The sequence below is a fragment of the Mytilus edulis genome, chromosome 6 (assembly GCF_963676685.1).
Source record: "Mytilus edulis chromosome 6, xbMytEdul2.2, whole genome shotgun sequence".
NCBI lineage: Eukaryota > Metazoa > Mollusca > Bivalvia > Mytilida > Mytilidae > Mytilus > Mytilus edulis.
This window is the reverse complement of record NC_092349.1, coordinates 89,308,130-89,331,535: the sequence shown is the minus strand read 5'-3', so window position 1 is coordinate 89,331,535 and position 23,406 is coordinate 89,308,130. Positions and strand designations below refer to the sequence as shown.

Here is a 23,406-nt window from a genome sequence, read left to right as displayed (position 1 = left end):
TCTGCCCTTCAAGGCTTGTATCAATTTAACATATATTCAGCTCTAATATGTTCAAAATATATAGTGGTAGCTATGTGAGCTACTTGACATACCTAAGTTAAATGTTAAGTGACAACAAGCAAAGTATCATACATTGAAACAATATTTTTTATCTTACTTTGAGAGTATCTAGAATACCATACACATATAATAATACTTGGCAAGATATGCATCACATTCTGTATCAATCTACTAGATAGATGAATATCAGTCTGAGGGCAAAAGGTCTGACATTGATTGATTTAGAAATTGTCCTGTCGAGATACAAGCTTAACAGTGTCTTTTCTCACTTCATTATCTATCTCAACAAGATATTACGGGGATAATTCAAGCATGACAGTTAAATAATGTTCATGATAAGCATATAATTAGGCCGTTAGTTTTCTTTTTTGAATTGTTTTCCATTTATCATTTAGGGGCCTTTTATAGCTGTCTTTGACTTATGGGCTTTGCTCATTATTGAAGGCTGTATGGTGACATACCGGTATAGGTGCTAATTTCTGTGTCATTTGGTCTCTTGTGGAGAGTTGTCTCATTGAAAATCATACCACATCCCTTTATATATATATATATATATATATATATATATATATATATATATATATATATATATATATATATATATATATATATATGTTATACAGGGTGCATTCTATAGGTTTATGTGTAGCATCTACACAAGATATTCTAAACAACTGTACGACAAGTGAAATATATGATAATTAATATAATATGAGAGCTAAGATATGTGTAAGTGCATACCGGTACTACACAAATATTTTAACTATTTGCTGAAAGATTGTCATGGGAACCTGCTACTTAACAAAAGTCATGGAGTACATTTTGTACTGTCATGAAATAAATATCAATATAGATATCAGATGATCCAGTGTTCTCTTAGGAATTAGAATGACTAGATTATAATTAAATGCTTCACTGAGCGCAGCCTGATACGACCGCAGAGTTCGAAACACTGAAAAGTTGGGGCAAATTTGGATACAGTATATATATTCAAGCTTGATACTGTCTGAATTTGGATTGTTATCAATTTTTTTTAACATAATAGTTTTCTGACACAAAATAAATGTGGTTAAAGATCTTAAAAATCTATTGTGCAATACTGTACATTTGAAAATTTCTCCTTGAAACTTAATAATTAGAAATTTGAAAAATTTTGAAAAAAAAATTAACCCCTTTTAAAAAATACCTCCAAACTTTTGGACCCTCCCCCCCCTGGAGCAATTATCCCCAAACTCAATCCCAGCCTTCCCTTTGTAGTATGGAACCTTGTTGTACAACGTTAGAGAGATCCATACACTGAAACACAAGTTATTGTCTGGAAACTAGGGAAATGTTTGTTTTTGGGCCCCTAATTCCTAAACTGATGGTAAGTTTATCCCCAAAATCAATCCCAACCATCTTTTTGTGATATTGAACCTCCTTGTAAAATTTCAAAGAGATCTATTCACTTAAACTAAAGTTATTGTCCGCAAACCAAATGTGTCTTTGGATGACAACGCAGATGACATCAAAGCATTATACAAACCCCCAAAAAAAATTTGCGGTCATATAAAAATGGATTTCTTTCATCACATAAAAATTTGTAGAAAATATAAACTTTTTAACATCAAAAAGCTTGGGAGGTCTGAGGAAACAGACAGCATTTTTTTTTATTTCATGTATATCCAAGCCTGGTCCTCTTATAACTGGAAAACAAAAACATAACAAAAAACAATTCAAAACAAAATATAAATACATCAAAAAGTGTACCACTACATCATCTGAATATTCATAAAAATCTGGTTAAAATGACCTACTTTAAGTAATGACTACATAATGATGACAGTACAATTACACCCTCACACTGCATGCACTGTGAAACTGCTAGAAATTATTGACGGCCCAAAAAGTTTCTCTTAACCAAAATTACCAAACTATTATGCACAAAAACCAACTATTGTTGTCTTATTAACAAATAATGAACAATTTTCTACTTAAACTTGAAAAATTTCCCAAAACTCCAATCTAGTGTTTCTATTCTTGTTGATACTAGACTGTTAAATTTTGAATTCTTCATGAACTAAATAATCAGTGCCAGCTGGACGACGTGATTAGACATGTAGACCTAAAATGTAATCCTATATCTCTCTTGGCAATGCCTACGCCAAGTCCATCATTATCAAGGGAGATAACTCTGTCTTCTACTTCATCCTCTGTTTGTAATAGTTGTCGTTGTACCAGACTAGCATATTTGCCATTATTTCTGAGTAGTTCTGAATGTGAACCCTCCTCGATTACACAGCCTTTATCTATAACAATGATTCTGTCAGCTTTCTCTACAGTGCTAAGTCTATGAGCTATAATGATTACTGATCTTCCCTTTAGGTTCTTGTAGATAGCTTGTTGGACCTGTAATAATAAAACACAGAAATGATTACAGACCATCCCATTAGACTCTTGTAGATAGCTTTTTGGACCTGTAATAATAAAACACAGAAATGATTACAGACCATCCCATTAGACTCTTGTAGATAGCTTTTTGGACCTGTAATAACAAAACACAGAAATGATTACAGACCATCCCATTAGACTCTTGTAGATAGCTTGATGGACCTGTAATAATATAAAAACATACAAGTGATAACTGCCCACCCTTCTGGTTCTTTTATATACTTGTAATACCTGTAATGATTAAACACAGAAGTGATGATTGTGATTCTGCAGATTGTTGTATTTGTCTTATTGTAATAAATTATTTGTTATAGTAGATGATGATCATGCTGTAGCAGCTGCTTCTTTGACTGATGACTTGGATGTTATCTCAAATTGAGCAAAATCATGGGTTGTTCAATTTAAAATTAAAAATAAAAATGTATTTACTAGAAGGGAAAGGGAGTGTTCATCTGTATCTTTTTGGATACATGGTGAAGATCTGGTTAAATAATGTGATTTTCCTCTTGTCTTAAACAAATGGTTAAATGTATAATAAGTAATTACCACATGTTCTGATTCAGAATCTAAAGCACTGGTAGCTTCATCTAGTAATAATACCACTGGCTTTCTGATTAAGGCTCTGGCGATAGCAATTCTTTGTTTCTGGCCGCCTGAAAAAGTGAAAATTCTTATTTGGTAAAAAAATGAGGTGATATTTTTAAACACTGAACAATGGAAAGTGAAATTCTTGTTTTTAAGAAACAGTTGATTTTTAGAACATAAAGTAAAATTAAGATCCGTCAATCCACATTGTGTCCATATCAGCAAAGAATCATAAATATTTAACATTTTCTTTCAGTAATAAAATAGTTTTTGAAAAGTATATATATGCCCTTATGAGTCTAGGGCGCATAACATCTTGAAAAATATTTAAACAAGTGAAACTGCGAGCTACTGTTCACTGATGATACCCCTGCCACAAGTGGAAAATATCAACATGATCAATAGTGTAAAAATATACAAGTGTTCGGTGAACAGAAGTTGTTGAATCTGAAAAAGCATCACACAATATAGCTGACTTATATTAACCCTTAAATCAAATTTCAGAAATCCTTGTATTGAAGTTCCTGAGAAAAATGTGACGAAAATTTTCAACTTGGCTATCATGTGTAAAATCATACAAGTGTTTGGTAAACAGGAAGTTGTTGAGTGATGAATCTGAAAAAGCATCACACAATATAGCTGACTTATATCAAGCCTTAAACCAAATTTCAGAAATCCTGGTAGTGTAGTTCCTGAGAAAAATGTGACGAAAATTTTCAACTTGGCTATCAAGTGTAAAAATGATACAAGTGTTTGGTAAACAGGAAGTTGTCGAGTGATGAATCTGAAAACACATCACATGGTATAGCGATTTATATCAAGCCTGAAACCAAATTTCAGAAATTCTGGTAGTGTAGTTCCTGAGAAAAATGTGACGAAAAATATTCATGGGACGGACGGACTGACGGATGGAAGGACCGACAGAGGTAAAACAGTATACCCCCTTTTTTTCAAAGCGGGGTTATATAATAATTTCCTGTTGATATGCACATCTACATATAATATGTCCTCATTACTACAAAGGTTCATCCTACATAACTTTGTTTCATGAGGGTTGTAATGTAGGTACCTTCATGACGAATAACGGTAAAAATTCTTGCCAAATGACGTTAACAGTAATTTTTAGTGCATGAAGATAAAATGTACACTTTCTTTTAGACAATAAAAAATATCGACTGATTTTGACAATTCCTATTAAATTTTTTCCCAAAAAGACGATAATTATTTGAGACCCCTGACGAATCACGATAAGGATATTTTGATGAATGATGGTAAAGTTTTAACCAATTTGATGCTAACAGTGGCTGTTTGAAGCCTGACAGTAAAAGGCATTCCTACCCTCTTTCATGAAGTATAATTAAAAAGATTCTTGAAAGTGGATACTTTCATTACAGTTTCTCTTCAAATTACAATTTATTGGTATCACAAACCAGATAACTGTTGTCCTTTTTCTCCAGCCTCTGTTTCATATTGTTTCTCCATTTCCATAATAAATTCATGGGCATTAGCCATACCAGCAGCTTGTTGCACTGTTTCTATGGTAACATCTGAACCTAATCCATACCCTATGTTATCCTTGATTGACCTTGCATACAAAACAGGTTCCTGACCAACTAAGGATATCTGCAAGAAAATGTTTACAAAGATTAAACAAGTGAAAGTGTGAGCTACTGCTCACTAATGATACCCCCCCCCCCCCAAAAAATATTTCAGTAAACAGGAAGTCAGTGATTGGGAAGGACGTGCGCCCTGTGCCTATAGCGCATATCGACCAGAAATGGCGCATAGAGTGACAAATGAAAGCGCTCATGTGGCGCACGATATTTTTCACTTCGTTTCGAAACGCTTAGATATCGTCAAATGGATGTCCGATCGTGTTCGGCGCCGCCATGTGTGTGCAGTGTTCTAGGATTTTTTTGGCACCTTGACTTACCACGGGTAAGATCAATAAAAAAATTACTTACCCACATCTAAAAGTTAAATCCGCCAACCAATGCGGACGGCGCAAAGCATACCCCCTGGTCCTTTTTTCAACATCATACAGTTTGTCTCTCTGCTTTTTGTCAAGTTTGGGCTTTTTTGGTGGGGGTGATGCTTGATTTATATCGTTTAGCCTTTTTGAAGTAAATCCAAACTTATGCAAACTCATGATCTACAACAGATTCAGTTTGAATTTTCCGCCATAATAACTTTGAATATTGTAATTTACTGAACAAAGCTGGATTCGGATACGATTGAATTTTGTACAAAATTTAAAAAAAACGATTTCTTACTAAATTTGACAAATATGTTATAGTTATTACTATGTCATTTACTAAGAGCTATAATAAATGCAACTGTAAGTTTATTTTCCTCCGATGACAAGAAAAAAAATCGTTTATGTCCCGATTTAAGCACCAGTTATCAATCCGGATTTTCCGATTTTACCGACACCGTGACCGACTTTTAGAATGATAGGAGAAGAATGTGGTCTCTTTTGCGCTTGATTACACCTAGTAAACGAGTGCTTGAATAAAAGCGCCGATAGACATCGACAAAATCTTCGATCTTTTATCAAAGTTTTTTCTCGTGATTTAATAAAAATAAAAAGCAGATATGGGAAAATTGAAGAGGACCGGGAAATTTCAAGAGTTTTTCGGCTTCCCCGAACTTGAAAATTGACTTACCACTGGGTGACAAAGGCTAAAAAATGACTTACCCGTTGTCCTAATCCACTTACCCCGGGTAACGGGTAATGGGAATCCTAGAACACTGGTGTGTACACAACTGTGTAATGTTCCTCCAATGATAGGAGCACCTATATATTTTTGGGATGTCTTGGGTGTTTTCCTTTGGTAATAATAGAAATATGCAGTATAACTGATTTCCCAAAAAATGTAATTAACCATCCTTCATGATACAAATTTTTATAAACAACTTTAAATGTGAAATATGGCTAGAACAAACGAGATTTATCTCTAATTATAATCTTCAAAAGTTAGTTTAGCTTGTTATTATTTCGATTGAAAAACCCCAAAACCTTTTTATGAAAATAGACTTCGGTCCCCATAAAAGGTGCTTCAACTGTCCTTGTCACTTTTTGGTTTTTGGCTCGTTTTGACATTTTGTAAACATGACTTCAGCAAATTGTTGTTTTGTTCTATCAATTAATGATACTCTCTACTGTTATTGTTATCATCTTGATGAAGTAATAATAATACAAGAAGTGCAGAGGAAATGCCAAAAAAGTCCACTAATACGGAACATCTGGAATAAGTATGGTATCGACGAAGACCCAAATTTAATGTTAAAAAAAAACCCATGAATATGAACAAGGCACCAGTACCATTTTAAACATTGTAAATAAAGGTTATCTAAAATATTATCCGGTTTGGATGAAGGTATTGTATATTCATTGAAATTGAAATTACAAAATCACAGGAATAATATCCATGATATTATTTAGAATCATAAAGGTAAGTGTCACCACCTCTTTGCCGAAATATATACACTTTTTTTTTTACTGTAGTCAATTCAAATGGCCCTCTCATTTGACAAAATGTCCCATTATTTTTTTAAATGGCCCATTGGATTTATTTTTGGGGGGCCCTGTGCCCATAGAGAAAAAATCCTTCCAGATCACTGATATATATTTATGAGGATAATTTTCTTCTGGCACCATAAGTAGAATACCACAGATAAGTAATCTAATAACAAACTACCTTGGTATGTAAGAATTTGTGATCATATTCCTTTACTGGTTTCTTGTCCAGTAAGATCTGTCCTGTGATTGGTTCATAATAATGTTCCAGTAGATTAATACATGACGATTTACCACCTCCACTAGGTCCCACTAAAGCAACAACTTCTCCTGGCTGGACAGTGAACGACACATTCTGGAAACAGATATCATCCAATTAACACTATTAATGATGCAAGCTATAAAATACTGTAAACCAACAAATTTCATGAGTAAATAAATAACTTGATCTAAATCGTCAAAAATAAGTTAAACTTGTATCTTCCTAATCAAACTACATCAAGTTAATAAGATTAAAATCAAATAGAAAGTGATAAATGTAAATTAAAGTATCAACGATAATATGTTGGTTTTACAGTATGCATTATTCAAAATGAGAGGGTCCTGTAAACAGAAAACACGAGGAATGCTACAACCTCAGCTAGCCTTCTAGCACATCATACAATGCTAACTCACAATCATGACATTAATAATGGGGCATTACTTAATGTGAATGAAACATCCTGACACATTATGCAGACATCAATTATACATTACTGTAAGTCCCTGGGTTATATTATTACCTCCCCTTAACACTTCAGAAAGCCATTAAGTGTAGAATCATGAAGACAAAGGATCTTAACCCCCCCTCAAATCCTAGGACTAACATAAATCTTAAAATTATTCTTTGTGTCTATGTGATATTTGTGTTATCACAGAGACAATACTGTTACCCTCACTTTTACCTTAAGAACATTAGTGTCTGGTCTTGAAGGATATGCAAATGTTACATTCTTGAATTCTATCAGGCCAGAAATCTTGTCTGATTCAACTTCACTCTGGTCAATCACAGACTCTGTATCCATTCTGTCTTTGACCGTATTTTTTACAACTGGTTCCCTGTCAATGTATTCAAACACTTTTTCTGATGCTCCTGCTGCCTGCATCAATCCAGTGAATACTTCACCAATTTCCTACAAGTTTCAAGGATAAAAAGATATATAAAACAAAACCCCAATATTCCAACAAATCCTATCTATTGATGTTAGCTAAAGATCAAGGACAAAAACAATTGATTGTCAAATTTTACTGATAATTGTGTAGAATAGACAATCAATTAGAAGCTGTTAGCTTGTTTAAATTTATGCCAAATACTAAATAACATTTACCATAATGGTGTATTTTTAGTAACCCTGGCCATGTTCATCAATGAATCAAATACAATTTTTATACTGAATTATCTAAATTAAATTCAGTTTAAGGATCAGGTATCCATGTTAACAATAGGCATAATACATTTAAATAATAAAAAATATCTTTGAACATCTTAAAGTTATTTATGTTATTGACTCAAGACAACATTGATTGAGTTGCTGCTTTTAAATTCTTTGTAATTTTAAACAAAATTAGGAATATTAAAGTTGTTGCCATGAATCCTGTTTTTTTTCTGAATAAACAAATATATATAATATGCAATTCGCAGTCTTTTGTTTTGTGCCTGTTTATTTACCTTGCTGATAGGTAAAAGAAAATTTAAGAAATCGTAATACTATTATCTTTAATTTTTTTCAAAACATATATAAATGTGAAAATAAATACATGTATGAAACAATTCTTGTGTTCAAAGTCCTCTCAACTATCTGTACTAACTGACATTTACATCACCAGTGTAAATTCAGAAATCATAGTATTTTTTTACTGTGAATAATGTGAACGGGTGAGTTACACAGTAATAACACTCATTGTGATACCTGATATCTATACATAGACAGCTTTTCCTGAAATAACAATAACTAATCTGCACTTTTTGTCCAATAATAAATGCATGCAATGATTTCTGAATTTACAGTATATTGAACTTGGAAAGTTAAAATATAAAGAATAACTTACATCTATACAGTTTCCTAGCTGCATTTGATACAGTATGAAGGACACTAGGTTACCACCAGATAAAGTCTTTGTCAGAACTAAATGACCACCATAGTATAATACTGCAACTGTCAAACCAAGTTCAAATAGCTGAAAAAATATAATATAAATTTGGACCTAGCTGGAATGGATTAAAATCCAATACAGAATCTGCCATATTCAAATTACATGCAAGCTGGCAACTGTCAAAAATAATCATATCATTCTTCAAATAGTTTTGTAAATCAATTTTCTAATAAATAAAAACACTTTTTCAATATCATATGCATTCATTTATAACCTGCAAAAACATTTGCTTGTTCGACCTTTCGATTGAAAGCCTTAAGAAGTGATGTTTTATCACTAGTGTCAACTTGTTGATCATAACTGCAATTATGATCATCCCAATATGGCGAACACAAATATGAGTAAATTTTACAGGACTGATTTCTCCACTTTAACAGCTTATTTTCAGATTTGTATTTAACAAGAAACATCTTTGTAAGCAGTCCCATTTGAATGTTTTTTCCCTTAATGATGGAAAAGCAACCAGAAGAACATAAATAAAGATACTTAAAACAGGATGACACGATATTGTTTTATAATATACCTGTGTACACCATACATAACCAGCGTACACGTTTGCTTGTTTGACATTTATTTTGTAGGCTTTATGGAGTGATGTTCTGTAACGGTCCTTCTCTCCGTCTTCATTAGCAAAACTTCTGACTGTCCTAATGGCGGACAAAGCTTCTTCTGCAACATTATTGGCTGCTGCTAAAGCATCCTGAACTTTGGAGGCCAGATCCTATAAAATATCAAATTAAAGTTCTTTTGTACACCTCCCTATATCTTTAGGCATAATTTTGTTTTACAAATAAAGAGGAGTAAGTGAATGAAATTTAAACTTGAGGCTCTAAAGAGCCCGTGTCGCTCACCTTGGTCTATGTGAATATTAAACAAAGGAAGCAGATGGATTCATGACAAAATTGTGTTTTGGTGATGGTGATGTGTTTGTACATCTTACTTTACTGAACATTCTTGCTACTTACAATTATTTCTATCTGTAATGAACTTGTCCCAGTAGTTTCAGTGAAAAATGTTAGTTAAAATTTACAAATTTTATGAAAATTGTTAAAAATTGACTATAAAGGACAATAACTCCTTAGGGGTCAATTGACCATTTCCGTCATGTTGACTTATTTGTAAATCTTACTTTGCTTAACATTATTGATGTTTACAGTTTATCTCTATCTATAATAATATTCAAGATAATAACCAAAAACAGCAAAATTTCCTTAAAATTACCAATTCAGGGGCAGCAACCCAACAACAAGTTGTCAGATTCATCTGAAAATATCAGGGCAGATAGATCTTGACCTGATAAACAATTTTACCCGATGTCAGATTTGCTCTAAATGCTTTGGTTTTTGAGTGATAAGCCAAAAACTGCATTTTACCCCTATGTTCTATTTTTAGCCATGGCGGCCATCTTGGTTGGTTGGCCAGGTCACCGGACACAATTTTTTAACTAGATACCCAAATAATGATTGTGGTCAAGTTTGGTTTAATTTGGCCCCGTAGTTTCAGAGAAGAAGATTTTTGTAAAAGATGACTAAGATTTACGAAAAATGGTTAAAAATTGACTATAAAGGGCAATAACTCCTAAAGGGGGCAACAGACCAAAGCCAAAAACTGCATTTTACCCCTATGTTCTATTTTTAGCCATGGCGGCCATCTTGGTTGGTTGGCCGGGTCATCGGACACAATTTTTAAACTAGATACCCTAATAATGATTGTGGCCAAGTTTGGTAAAATTTGGCCAAGTAGTTTCAGAGGAGAAGATTTTTGTAAAAGCTAACGACGGACGACGACGGACGCCGGACGCCAAGTGATGAGAAAAGCTCACTTGGCCCTTTGGGCCAGGTGAGCTAAAAATAATAAACCTATATGACCAAAGAGACCTCAACAGACGGACTTGAAACCCTTTTTACTTAAAATTTTCAGAGCTGATCAATAGGGAATTTATGTTTGTTGTTATTAAAAATTGTGTCAGTATCTAAACATTGAATAAAAAAGGTTATTTTTTTATAAGGCAAGATTAACAAATATCCTTCCATTTCAATTTCTCCCATATCTATTCATCAACTTGAAACACATTCATTTGTTAATTAATGGCAAAACAAGGGCCAATCTAATTAAAAACCGATCTCTCATCTCTCCTGTTTCTGATATGTCGCGTTGGAGATCTAACGAAACCCGCTTTGAGGTCACATGTGAGTGACCTCGTAGGTGTGTCTTTTTCGACCAATGAAATTGAGTCTTCCACGATCTTGGAAGTTTAACGTAAGGCAAAGGGATGTAACTCATTTTATTTACGACGAATTCGTCAGTCATAATAATTCATAAACTTTTTTGATTGGCTTATTAATAGGTCGTCAACTCATTTGCATATCTTTATAAATTCATGACTTTTAGTTCACTCACATGTGACCTCAAAGCCGGTTTCGTTAGATCTCCCACGCGACATATCAGAAACAGGAGCGATGAGAGATCGCTTTTTAATTAGATTGAACAAGGGCCCTTCCATCATTCTACTCCTACAAATAATAGCACATTCACACTAGACCATTGATCCAAACTCAATAATTGTATAGTAATTATGTTCAAATCTTACTCTATAATATTCCCCATACACTTTAGACACACCCAACACAATGGGGAACGCTATCAACGTCAACAAAGATAGTCTCCATGACAACTTGAACATAAACATGATGATTCCCACACCTAATATCAGGTTACGTGTAAATATATTCATGTTCAAGGTTACTGTATCTGTCATCACTGTTGTGTCAGAGGTCAAACGTGAGGTTATGTCCCCTTCAAAGAAAAAAATATATAATAATTTTTATACTAGTAATGTCCCAAAATCTGCGGACTGCCAGAGTTTAACTTGACCTTTATTTATAGCTTAAAATTTGAGAGATCAGGTCTCTGTAAAAAAAAAGTGGATGTGTCACAGTGACACGAACGGCCCCGTCCCAAAAAGTTGGAAAATCTGCAATTTGAATAACACATGTGGACACAAACATGATGGTAGTCTCACATATCAAAAATCAGCTCAAAATCTGGAGGGGTATAGAAAGAGAGTGTATAAGTGTGATTTTCAACAATTTATCAAAGTCCAGAGCCCATAATTTCGGCAAAAATTAGTGGTGCGGAACTAAATTTAAACTTGATCTGTAACTCATCATGGTTAACTCACATACAAAAATCAGCCCAATATCTGAAGGCATTTAGAAAAAAAGTTCGTATATCTGTGATTTTTAACAATTTATCAAAGTCCAAAGCCCGTAATTTTGGTAAAAATTAGCGGAGCCGCACGAAACTTAAACATGATCTGTAACTCATCACAGTTGACTCAAATACCAAAAATAAATTCTATATCTGAAGGTATTTAGAAAAAAACTCTGTATAATGGTTTGTTGTGGAATGACGGAATGATGAATTTCAGAATTAGGGAGTTTGGGACAAGGGTAAAACTGTATGGCACGGACAACTTCGTTGCCGGGCCATAAAAAAAAACGGGGATCAGGTATCAGTATGGATTTAAATCAGTGATGTACCTTGAAAGGTTGAAGTGCATGGTTCATGGCTGAAAACTACATCACAAAAGAATGTTCAGCATTTACAGATGTATTGTCAAATTATATACATGTTTGATTAAGTAATTGAAGGTTGCATAACTTCCAGAGATAAATACTGCAAGCAAATGAGCAGGATGAGTTTTGAGACATTAACATATTACATATTGCTGTAATCATGATTGATTATTCAATATCTGTAGTTTAAGGTGAATTGTTATTCTTTTTTCTCTCAATTTATTATTTTCTTTTTTTTCAGGACGGGATATAGATAGATGGTGACAAGGGTGTGTGCTTGTTTTGTTTGACCATGCACTAGCACAAAGTCCTTGTCTGGTAATTATGGAAAGGTATCTTATAGTATACTACAATGAAGTCTTGTACATTTAACAGAACTGAATCTTACCCGTTTTTACTTTATCAAAGAAGCCTATTTCTTGTTCTATTACAGATCCAAATAATCTGTTCCTTACTCTTATTCCTAAACGTGCCATAGCTAAACTGAAACACCAACCACGACAACCAGCTGTAATAGAACTACAGAAACGTTATGATAAAATCAGTCAAACACCAACCACGACAAGCAGCTGTAATAGAACTACAGAAACGTTATGATAAAATCAGTCAAACACCAACCACGACAAGCAGCTATAATAGAACTATAGAAACGTTATCATAAAATTAGTTAAACACCAACCACGACAACCAGCTGTAATAGAACTATAGAAACGTTATCATAAAATTAGTTAAACACCAACCACGACAACCAGCTGTAATAGAACTATAGAAACGTTATCATAAAATTAGTTAAACACCAACCACGCCAACCAGCTGTAATAGAACTATAGAAACGTTATCATAAAATTAGTTAATCACCAACCAGGACAACCAGCTGTAATAGAACTATAGAAACGTTATCATAAAATTAGTTAAACACTAACCACGCCAACCAGCTGTAATAGAACTATAGAAACGTTATCATAAAATTAGTTAAACACCAACCACGCCAACCAGCTGTAATAGAACTATAGAAACGTTATCATAAAATTAGTTAAACACCAACCACGACAACCAGCTGTAATAGAACTATAGAAACGTTATCATAAAATTAGTTAAACACCAACAACGCCAACCAGCTGTAATAGAACTATAGAAACGTTATCATAAAATTAGTCAAACACCAACCACGACAACCAGCTGTAATAGAACTATAGAAACGTTATCATAAAATCAGTTAAACGCCAACCACGACAACCAGCTGTAATAGAATTATAACAACGCTATGATAAAGACAGGCAAACAGAACCATGTAAATCTGCAGCTTGAGCTATTAAACTTTGACATGGTCAAACTGACAAGGTCATCTGAAAATGATTTAATAGACCTATATATCATGAAGCTGAACTATTACTCAATAATTGTCCTAGGTATTTAAACAAAGATATTGACTGTTACAAATTTAGATCAAGGTCAAAAGATTTCCATTAGACAAACCAGAAAACTTCACAATATTTTATAGTATAATATATTATATAAAGTATGTTCCCTTTTGGAATTTTAAAAACAAGAATATTTTATAGAACAAATGTATATACTAAATCTTAGTTAACTTTTTACTTATAGAAAATAACGTGTGGTGAACATTTTATTACATTGTGTCATAGCTCAAATTTTTTCGTTTAGTGTATGTGCACTTGTTTTTAAATGTCTAATGATTGAGTTAAGGCATTTAAATTAATATCTATTTTATAGTGTGTCTATCTATGTTGTGATGTTACACCACTGTTTTAGGAAAGAGTGAAGGTTGATACCTATCAAAACATTTGAACCTGCTGCATTTGTTTGCATCTTTCTTAAGTCAGGAACCTGGCCTTGCGATCATAAAACATTTGAGTCTGTTTTTTGTACTTGTACTCGAAAATCAAGCAATCAAAATGCTGGATTTCATGTTTCGAGCATGATTTTTGTGCTCCGAGCACTGAGCAAAGTTTTATGACTTCAATTGATGTTCAGTGGTTGTCGTTTGTTGATGTGATTAATAAGTGTTGTTTGATTTGATGTGATTAATAAGTGTTGTGTGATTTGATGTGATTAATAAGTGTTGTTTGATTTGATGTGATTAATAAGTGTTGTGTGATTTGATGTGATTAATAAGTGTTGTTTGATTTGATGTGATTAATAAGTGTTGTTTGATTTTCACTTTTTATATAGAGTAGACCTTTGGTTTTCCTATTTGAATGGATTTACACTAGTCATTTTTGGGGCCCTTTATAGTTTGCTGTTTGGTGTGAACCAAGTCTCTGTGTTGAACACTGTACTTTAACCTTTAATGTTTTTTCTTTTACAAATTGTAACTTCGATGGAGACTTCCCTCATTTGGCAATAATACCACATGGTACTCTGTATGTGTGTGTCCCAAGTCAAGAGCCCGAAATTCAGTTGTTGATGTTTTTTGCTGAACTATTTTGTTCATTGTTTTTTTACATAAATCAGTTGACAATTTTGTTCATTAGAATTGTTTTACAGATGTCATTTCAGGGCATTATGCTGAGCATGCAGTATTGCTTTTACTCTTACTCATCATGCTCATTGTTGAATCAACACTTGAAGGCTGTAAGTTTACCTATAGTTATTGGTTTTAGGTCAATTAAGTTCTGGTGGAGAGTTGTCTGGTAGGTCATTATACCACTTTTTTATTTGTATAATTACCTCATAACAAATATATCATCCTGAACTCGCAGGAAACATTTGCCGCTGAACTTTACACAACCAACTATCAATCATTCATAATGAAATGACCATCCTTTTTGTACTAACCTTATAACTAATATGATAGCCATGATGATAATTGATTGGGTACTAACCTTATAACAGATATGACAGCCATGATGATAATTGATTGGGTAAACTTCTTCTGAGATTTCTCTATAACAATACTGTCTACAACTTCTCCTGTGTAGTATGGTATAAATATCTGTCCTGGAAAAAGTAATCAATATGTACATAACTTCTCCTGTGTAGTATGTTATAAATATCTGTCCTGGAAAAAGTAATCAATATGTACAGAACTTATCCTGTGTAGTATGGTATAAATATCTGTCCTGGAAAAAGTAATCAATATGTACATAACTTCTCCTGTGTAGTATGGTATAAATATCTGTCCTGGAAAAAGGATTAATCAATATATACATAACTTCTCCTGTGTAGTATGGTATAAATATCTGTCCTGGAAAAAGTAATCAATATGTACATAACTTCTCCTGTGTTGTATGGTATAAATATCTGTCCTGGAAAAAGTAATCAATATGTACACAACTTCTCCTGTGTAGTATGGTATAAATATTTGTCCTGGAAAAAGTAATCAATATGTACATAACTTCTCCTGTGTAGTATGGTATAAATATCTGTCCTGGAAAAAGTAATCAATATGTACATAACTTCTCCTGTGCAGTATGGTATAAATATCTGTCCTGGAAAAAGTAATCAATATGTACATAACTTCTCCTGTGTAGTATGGTATAAATATCTGTCCTGGAAAAAGAAATCAATATGTACACAACTTCTCCTGTGTAGTATGGTATAAATATCTGTCCTGGAAAAAGTAATCAATATGTACATAACTTCTCCTGTGTAGTATGGTATAAATATCTGTCCTGGAAAAAGTAATCAATATGTACATAACTTCTCCTGTGTAGTATGGTAAAAACAGCTGTCCTGGAAAAAGTAATCAATATGTACATAACTTCTCCTGTGCAGTATGGTATAAATATCTGTCCTGGAAAAAGTAATCAATATGTACATAACTTCTCCTGTGTAGTATGGTATAAATATCTGTCCTGGAAAAAGAAATCAATATGTACACAACTTCTCCTGTGTAGTATGGTATAAATATCTGTCCTGGAAAAAGTAATCAATATGTACATAACTTCTCCTGTGTAGTATGGTATAAATATCTGTTGTCCTGGAAAAAGTAATCAATATGTACATAACTTCTCCTGTGTAGTATGGTATAAATATCTGTCCTGGAAAAAGTAATCAATATGTACACAACTTCTCCTGTGTAGTATGGTATAAATATCTGTCGTGGAAAAAGTAATCAATATGTACACAACTTCTCCTGTGTAGTATGGTATAAATATCTGTCGTGGAAATAGTAATCAATATGTACAGAACTTATCCTGTGTAGTATGGTATAAATATTTGTCCTGGAAAAAGGATTAATCAATATATACATAACTTCTCCTGTGTAGTATGGTATAAATATCTGTCCTGGAAAAAGTAATCAATATGTACATAACTTCTCCTGTGCAGTATGGTATAAATATCTGTCCTGGAAAAAGTAATCAATATGTACACAACTTTTCCTGTGTAGTATGGTATAAATATCTGTCCTGGAAAAAGTAATCAATATGTAAATAACTTCTCCTGTGTTGTATGGTATAAATATCTGTCCTGGAAAAAGTAATCAATATGTACATAACTTCTCCTGTGTAGTATGGTAAAAATATCTGTCCTGGAAAAAGTAATCAATATGTACATAACTTCTCCTGTGTAGTATGGTATAAATATCTGTCCTGGAAAAAGTAATCAAATATGTAACTAACTTCTGTGAAGTATGGTATAAATATCTGTCCTGCAAAATATAATCAAGTATGTACATAATACAACTTCTCAAGCATGTCAAGTCATGCCAGTGAAGAATGAACAAATTATCTGCCCTTAAACGAAATGCCTTGTGGTCATAAAATATTTGAGTATGATTATCATTCTCAGACTCAGAGTTGAACCAATCAAAATGCTGTATTTGGTGTTTTGAGCACAAAACTTGTCATCTGAATTCCTGGTAAAGTTTTAAGACCAAGACCCCTTATTGCTAGTAAACAATCATGATGATATTACACAGATTCTTATCTTACCAGGATCACTATTTAAAAATAAAACTGTACTTTCATTTTTCATGGGTACAAATCATTGTAGATTGAGGAAAATATTAAAATTTCAAATTCATGGTTCAATTAATATTTTACAAAGAAAATAATCATTTTCCAAGTACAACAATGCATCTGTGATGAACAAAAATGTAAATATGTACAGTGGACAGTGGACAGATGCGGGATACAATTATGGCGCTAACATTTCTATTTTTGTTGAGAGGGAAAATCCCAAACCGGTTTATTTTTTTATCAAGTGTGAACCGGGGTAATTAATTCAGGTTTGCAGATTTTATAGTGTGAACACGGTATTAGTTTCTAATAAATGTTTTTGAACAACATTTAAATTATAAATTAAATTGCTCACTTGATTAAAAATGTGACTACCTTCATTGGACATTGGCCAAATAAATTGTGATTGATAATCTAAATTGTGAAACTTTTTGTAACTTTTAACTATGTTGGAAATAATGAAAACTGTCTCACTTTCTAAAGATGAACATTTTAGTAAAACATGGAGTTCATATTCCACTTCTTTTTTACAAAGATTACAACATGTACAAATTCTATCAATTGCCTGAAGTCCCCTGTATCTACCTCTTTCTATTTCTAGATCATGGTTACTAATTCTAAATTTTGTCATCTGAATTCTCAGATTCCTATTGCATATATACATGTACAATGAAGTAGATTAGTAAAAATATAAGACAAACAGGAGGCAAAAATTTCACTAAGAAATTGTAAACAGCATGAACAGTCTGAAGTTAACCATATAAACATGATAAACCGACATTCAAAATATATATGCTGTACCTGTAGATGATATGGTCAAAAATATAAATCCCATGATTATAAATGGTATGTCTGGCTTTGAGTGAGAAAATAGTCTAAATATTGTAACTTTGGCAGACGTCTTTGGTGATTGGTCACATTGTTCATCACTGGATCCAATCAAAGGTTCTCTTTCTACTTCATCTCCATCTTCTTGGTTTATACTCATATTATTCACCTCAATGTTTAAGTGAATTTTACTGAGAAATAAGCAATGAAGAGACATCCATAAACAAGATAGGTGTGTCCAGGAAAATATCAACCAAAACCACTTATCTGTCAACGTTCCTGGAACTTCTGATCGTATTAGGAGTTTTATAATTGTATATATACTTGTTGCTAAAGAAGCTATAAATATCACAGTTTTAATTTTTCTTATTCTATAAATAGAATCATATGAATATCTGAAAACAGATAGTGAAAGCCCCATGGTGAGACAGAATCGTAAAAATCCAAATACAAACAAATCAAAAACAGATCTTTGGAATGAAAAATGGTGAAGTCCTTGTTGTAGATAATGCTTAAATTTGTTTCCATGGCAAAATAAAATGGTTATTGTTGCCATATCAACGATACTGATTAATGTAGTGACTAATACTGTTGGTAGTTTTCTCATGATTCTTGATCCACACTCCACGTAAAAATCTGAAACAATAAAATTTCATTTTCGGTCATTAAGGAATCATGCTGAAATGCAAAGTATCAAAACAAAATCTCTTCTCACTAATTTAATATATACACTATGTTCAGTTTAGATTAGTCAATACAAGATGTTGGTTGTTTTAAATTACAAATTGAAATACTTTGGATGAAGACCATGAAGACATGAAGAAGAAAGTGGATAAAATGTAAAAAACTTGAGGATGAAATATTAATTGACAAGAACCTATAATTCTAAGGCTACAAAAACAAAAGAGAACATGAATATTGATATGTCATTATTATTTTGTTTTTCTCATTATAATTTGTAGGGGGAGGGGGATTATAGAGCTGATTTTAGTATGTGTGTCTACTTAGCTGTAGAACTGTAACTCTTTTGGACATTATCAATTTTTTTTCCTTTGCCCACCTACGCAAATCTATGGTCCCCAAATTGTCAAAACTATCAAAAGTAATAGGTAGGGTTCCGCAGCTATAACTGCTATATGACTTAGTGACTATGATGAGTTACAGATCAAGATTTTAATTATGTGAGTCTGATTGGATGAGTTACAGATTAAGATTTAAAAAGTATGTTTGTTCTTCTCCCCTGATGTTTGCTCAAATTACATGAAGGCTTTGGACTTTTAAAATTTCCTGAAAATAATAGTCATACTGACTTTTTTCTACGCATATTACAGATATTGATCTGATTTTTAGAATGTGAGTCTACTCAGATGAGTTGCATATTGTGTGTACATTATCATGATTATCATGATTATGTTCCGCTTGGCTGTTTTGTCAGAAATATCAGATTTGACTTTGAAAAATTTGTGAAAATAACAGTTACACTGACTTTTTTATGCTACATTTATGGGCATTATGTTTTTTAACTGTGTATGTGTTTGTTCGTCCATTCGTCCCTCTGTTCTGCTTCATGTTAAAGTTTAGGTCAAGGGAGTTTTTGATAAAGTTAAAGTTCGATCAATTTTAAACTTAGTACACATGTTCCCTATGATGCATGTATGATAATTCTGAATCCTGGTCCGTTCGCGCCCATTTACGTTCGCACCCACTCAAGTTCGCCCCCTTTCACCTTCGCACCCTACATATTCGCGTCCAATTTTAATTGGTTTTGTGTTCAATAACTATAGCTTTGTAATCAAGTTTTGGCAAGTGTATTCTTATATTTGTTGTCATTGTCTCATAATAAAGTGAGACAGCATTTTTTTTTGTGTTGAATAAATCTTAATCATGTTTTGGATAGTGTATTGTTAAAAAAATAAATAATCCTCTCTAAACATGCTAAATAAAGTGGGATTCTGTCAACGTTTTATTTTGTGTTGAATAACTCTTCATCATGTTTTGGTTAGTGTATTGCTATAACTTTGTTTCATTGACTTGTCTCAAATTAAAGTGAGATTCTGAGTACGTTTTTTTTTTGTGTGTTGAATTAATTTTATCATGCAGTTTTGGTTATAATAGTGTATTGCTATATTTTATTGTTTCAGATCAAAGGGACCAAGCTCTGAAAAATAAAACAATTATCTGTTGTGTTGTTCATTTAAAATCTTGAATGTTTCACTTACACCAAAGCAATTTATAACAACAATCATGATTTTCCAAAAATTCAACTGGAATTTGGATTAAAATTGGGCGCGAACGGACCTTGGGTGCGAACGTGCGAGGTGCGAGGTGCGAACGTGTAGGGTGCGAAAGTGTATTGGGCGCGAACGAACCTGATACCGATAATTCTAATTTTGATGCCAAATTAGAGTTTTTGACCCCAATTTCACCTTCCACGGACTATAGAAAATGCTAGTTCTAGTAGGGCATCCATGTACTTTGGACATTCTTGTTGCTTGTTTCCCATGCTAATGCATAGACTTTTCAAGATACAGAATTAATGTATTTTTTCCTGTAATCATTCATAATTTTACAGCCTGAATTTCATTCATATCCGTACCAGAATTTGTTATTCTTTTAGACATACAATTTCAGATCAATATTCATTACCATTGAATTACACACACATAGGACTTAACCATTGTGCTACGTTAATATTGTATTTTAATTTGTTTTCTTACTATGACAGATTGGTTTACAGTTATAACAAAGTGAATCCACGCTAGTAACTCGAAGTGAGATCAAAGTAGGAATAATCCGTATCAAGAATTTCTCATTTGGAAATAACAAACAATTGGACAGATCTTATTTCAGAATATAGCTTGGGAAGTTGTATTGTGTGTAGATTGATTCCCAGGTATTGAGACAGATAAGGTATTTCTTTTTCTTTTGTTTGTTGACTTTTAAAAAGATATTTTAACAGAAATTTGATACCCGGAATTCAGTTTGATATTCTAAATTTAGAGTGTTAAAATGTGTCGAATGGACACGACTTCACTCCGTTTATTGAATTATTTTTAAAACTGTATTAAACGGTGTGACACATACACAATCCAAACGTAATATAAGACTGATAAGTGAAAGTTTAGAGGAAAAAACAAATGACTCATCTTATGTATATATATATATTGATAAATTATGAATAAACATTGCTGCCAATTATCGATCAAACGAGAAATCTGATTAATAGCTAATTAACGTGTTACAAACCCTGGGACAATATAAACAATTGTTGCACATGTGGTAAACCTATTCTTGATATAATAGGACATAACTATAATTTACGGCATAAAAATGATAGTTCAATAAAAAGCACATGAGTTCCGAGGGGTTTTATGTTGCTCCGTCAAGTTTGCCAAGTGTTTAAGGGTATGTATTGTATATTTTGGCCTTTTCCCTGTTTTTTTTGCCATGCTGCTATCAGTCTGTTTTCGCGTTTCAATGTCCCTTTTGTTATATACCGCCAACCTTTTTTTATTTGTCTCAGTACGTTTACATTTACACATACATGACATATATGTTAAATATACATGTAACTTGGCCGTATTGTAGTTGTTTAAGGGAAAACACTAATGGCATTGCATTTAATTACTAGTAATAAATTTGGTTTAAACCATCAAGGCTTTCTTATTTCCAGAAACAAATGTTTTCATTTACAGGTTCTGCCTAGAGTCATCATGTTGCCAAAAGATGGTAGCACTAAGAAGATAGTAAGTAAGCTGTCGGCTCATATTCCTGCATTCACAGACATTTTTGATGAGGAAACATTCTACATCTTTTTCATCTGTTTGACCGTACTCACAGTCTCACTGGCAATATATTGTTCAAGAAAACTCACCATAAAGGATGCAGGACATGTGGATTAGAAATTACCTGCAACGGTGAATTATTTAGTGGTCAGAAGTTCCTTGATGGTTCAGACACTTCACATCACAGTATAGACCACCATGATGAACGTTTACAGAATGATGAGAAATTCATGCGAATGGGTGTGTCTCGCTAACTTGAGTAACTTATTATATGTTACTATAAACCTTTGAGTTTTACTTTATAGTTGTATTAGAAAATATTGATTGTGCGTTTTTCCCCTGTCTTATGTTTTTTTTTTTACCCAATATATATGTGTATATGTGAAATAAGAAGTCAAGTGTGTATGATATGGTAAAGTTAATAAATCAAATCGTTTGAATAAATCTGTTGTACTTTTTAACGAAGTTTCTCATTTTTTGTCGAGCCTGCGACTTTTGTCGCAGAATGCTTTAGATCTACATAGGGATAATGATCCGGCGGCGGCGGTGTTAGCTAACTTCTTAAAAGCTTTATATTTTAGAAGGTGGAAGAACTGGATGCTTCATGCTTTGTATATAGATGCCTCATGTTACGAAGTTTCCGTCAGTCACATGTCCAATGTCCTCGACCTCATTTTCATGGTTCAGTGACTACTTAAAAAAAGTTAAGATTTATTGTTATGTTAAATTCTCTCTTATCATAAGTAATATGATAACTTTATTTGGTATGTGCGTACCTTGCAAGGTCCTCATACCTGTCAGACAGTTTTCACCTGAAGGACTGTAAGGTGTACATGTCCAACTGGCAGGTATCATCTGACATTGACCTCATTTTCATGGTTCAGTGGTTATAGTTAATTTTTTGTGTTTTGGTCTGTTTTGCTTATACTATATGCAATAGGTCTACTATATTTATTTTATGGAATGTTTGTTAGGTGTACATGTCTAGTTGGCAGGTGTCGTCTGACCTTGACCTCATTTTCATGGTTATTTTTCTAATACTATATGCAATAGGTCAACTATATTTGGTATATGGAAATATTTTATGATCTATATGTCAGACGTGCAGGTTTTATTTGACCTTGACCTCATTTTCACAGTTCATTGCTCAGTGTTAAGTTTTTGTGTGTTGGTCTGTTTTTCATAAACCGTAAGCAATAGGTCAACTATATTTGTTGTATGGAAGAATATGTTAGCTGTATACATATGTTGTTAGGTTTATATACATTTGTATGGTCGATCAATCAAGTTCATCGTTTTGATCATTTCTACTTTAATTTATTTTAACTTTCACAATCAAAACAAGAGTATGTATATTCCTGATAGCTGCATTTACTGACTGGCTGCCTAGCTGTTAATTTAAGTTGCTAAGATACACAGGGGAATGTAGAGAATAGACAAGTTTATCAAAATTTAAAAACTGTTAATTTATTTTTTAAGCACTGATCACTCATCCTTTGTAC

The 23,406-nt window shown here is 32.9% G+C and overlaps 1 protein-coding gene and 1 long non-coding RNA gene across 2 annotated transcripts; one reads left to right on the top strand and one right to left on the bottom strand.

Moving 5' to 3' along the window:
- Nucleotides 1–657: 657 nt before the first annotated feature.
- On the bottom strand, nt 658–18,900 carry LOC139528843 (ABC-type oligopeptide transporter ABCB9-like). Its single transcript, XM_071325061.1, has 11 exons — nt 18,093–18,900; nt 15,213–15,327; nt 12,755–12,885; nt 11,379–11,584; nt 9,312–9,509; nt 8,684–8,812; nt 7,540–7,767; nt 6,777–6,950; nt 4,506–4,698; nt 3,037–3,143; nt 658–2,448 (listed from the first exon to the last, which is right to left on the bottom strand). The coding sequence occupies exons 1-11, from the start codon at nt 18,724–18,726 to the stop codon at nt 2,128–2,130; spliced, it is 2,436 nt and encodes an 811-aa protein (XP_071181162.1). The 5' UTR covers nt 18,727–18,900; the 3' UTR covers nt 658–2,127.
- A 1,834-nt stretch (nt 18,901–20,734) lies between these two features.
- LOC139528842 (uncharacterized) lies at nt 20,735–22,365 on the top strand. Its single transcript, XR_011665691.1, has 2 exons — nt 20,735–21,029; nt 21,815–22,365. It is a non-coding gene; the product is annotated as an uncharacterized lncRNA (long non-coding RNA).
- Nucleotides 22,366–23,406: the final 1,041 nt, after the last annotated feature.

Bases quoted from the DNA above. Each gene is read 5' to 3' on its own strand.
- LOC139528843 (XM_071325061.1), bottom strand. From the start codon at position 18,726: ATGAGAAAACTACCAACAGTATTAGTCACTACATTAATCAGTATCGTT. The intron at 7,768-8,683 runs GTAAGTTATTCT...TGAAACTTGTAG, and splicing joins AGCTAGGAAACTGTATAGAT to GAAATTGGTGAAGTATTCAC. The intron at 2,449-3,036 runs GTAATTACTTAT...TTATTATTACAG, and splicing joins ATTCTGAATCAGAACATGTG to GTCCAACAAGCTATCTACAA.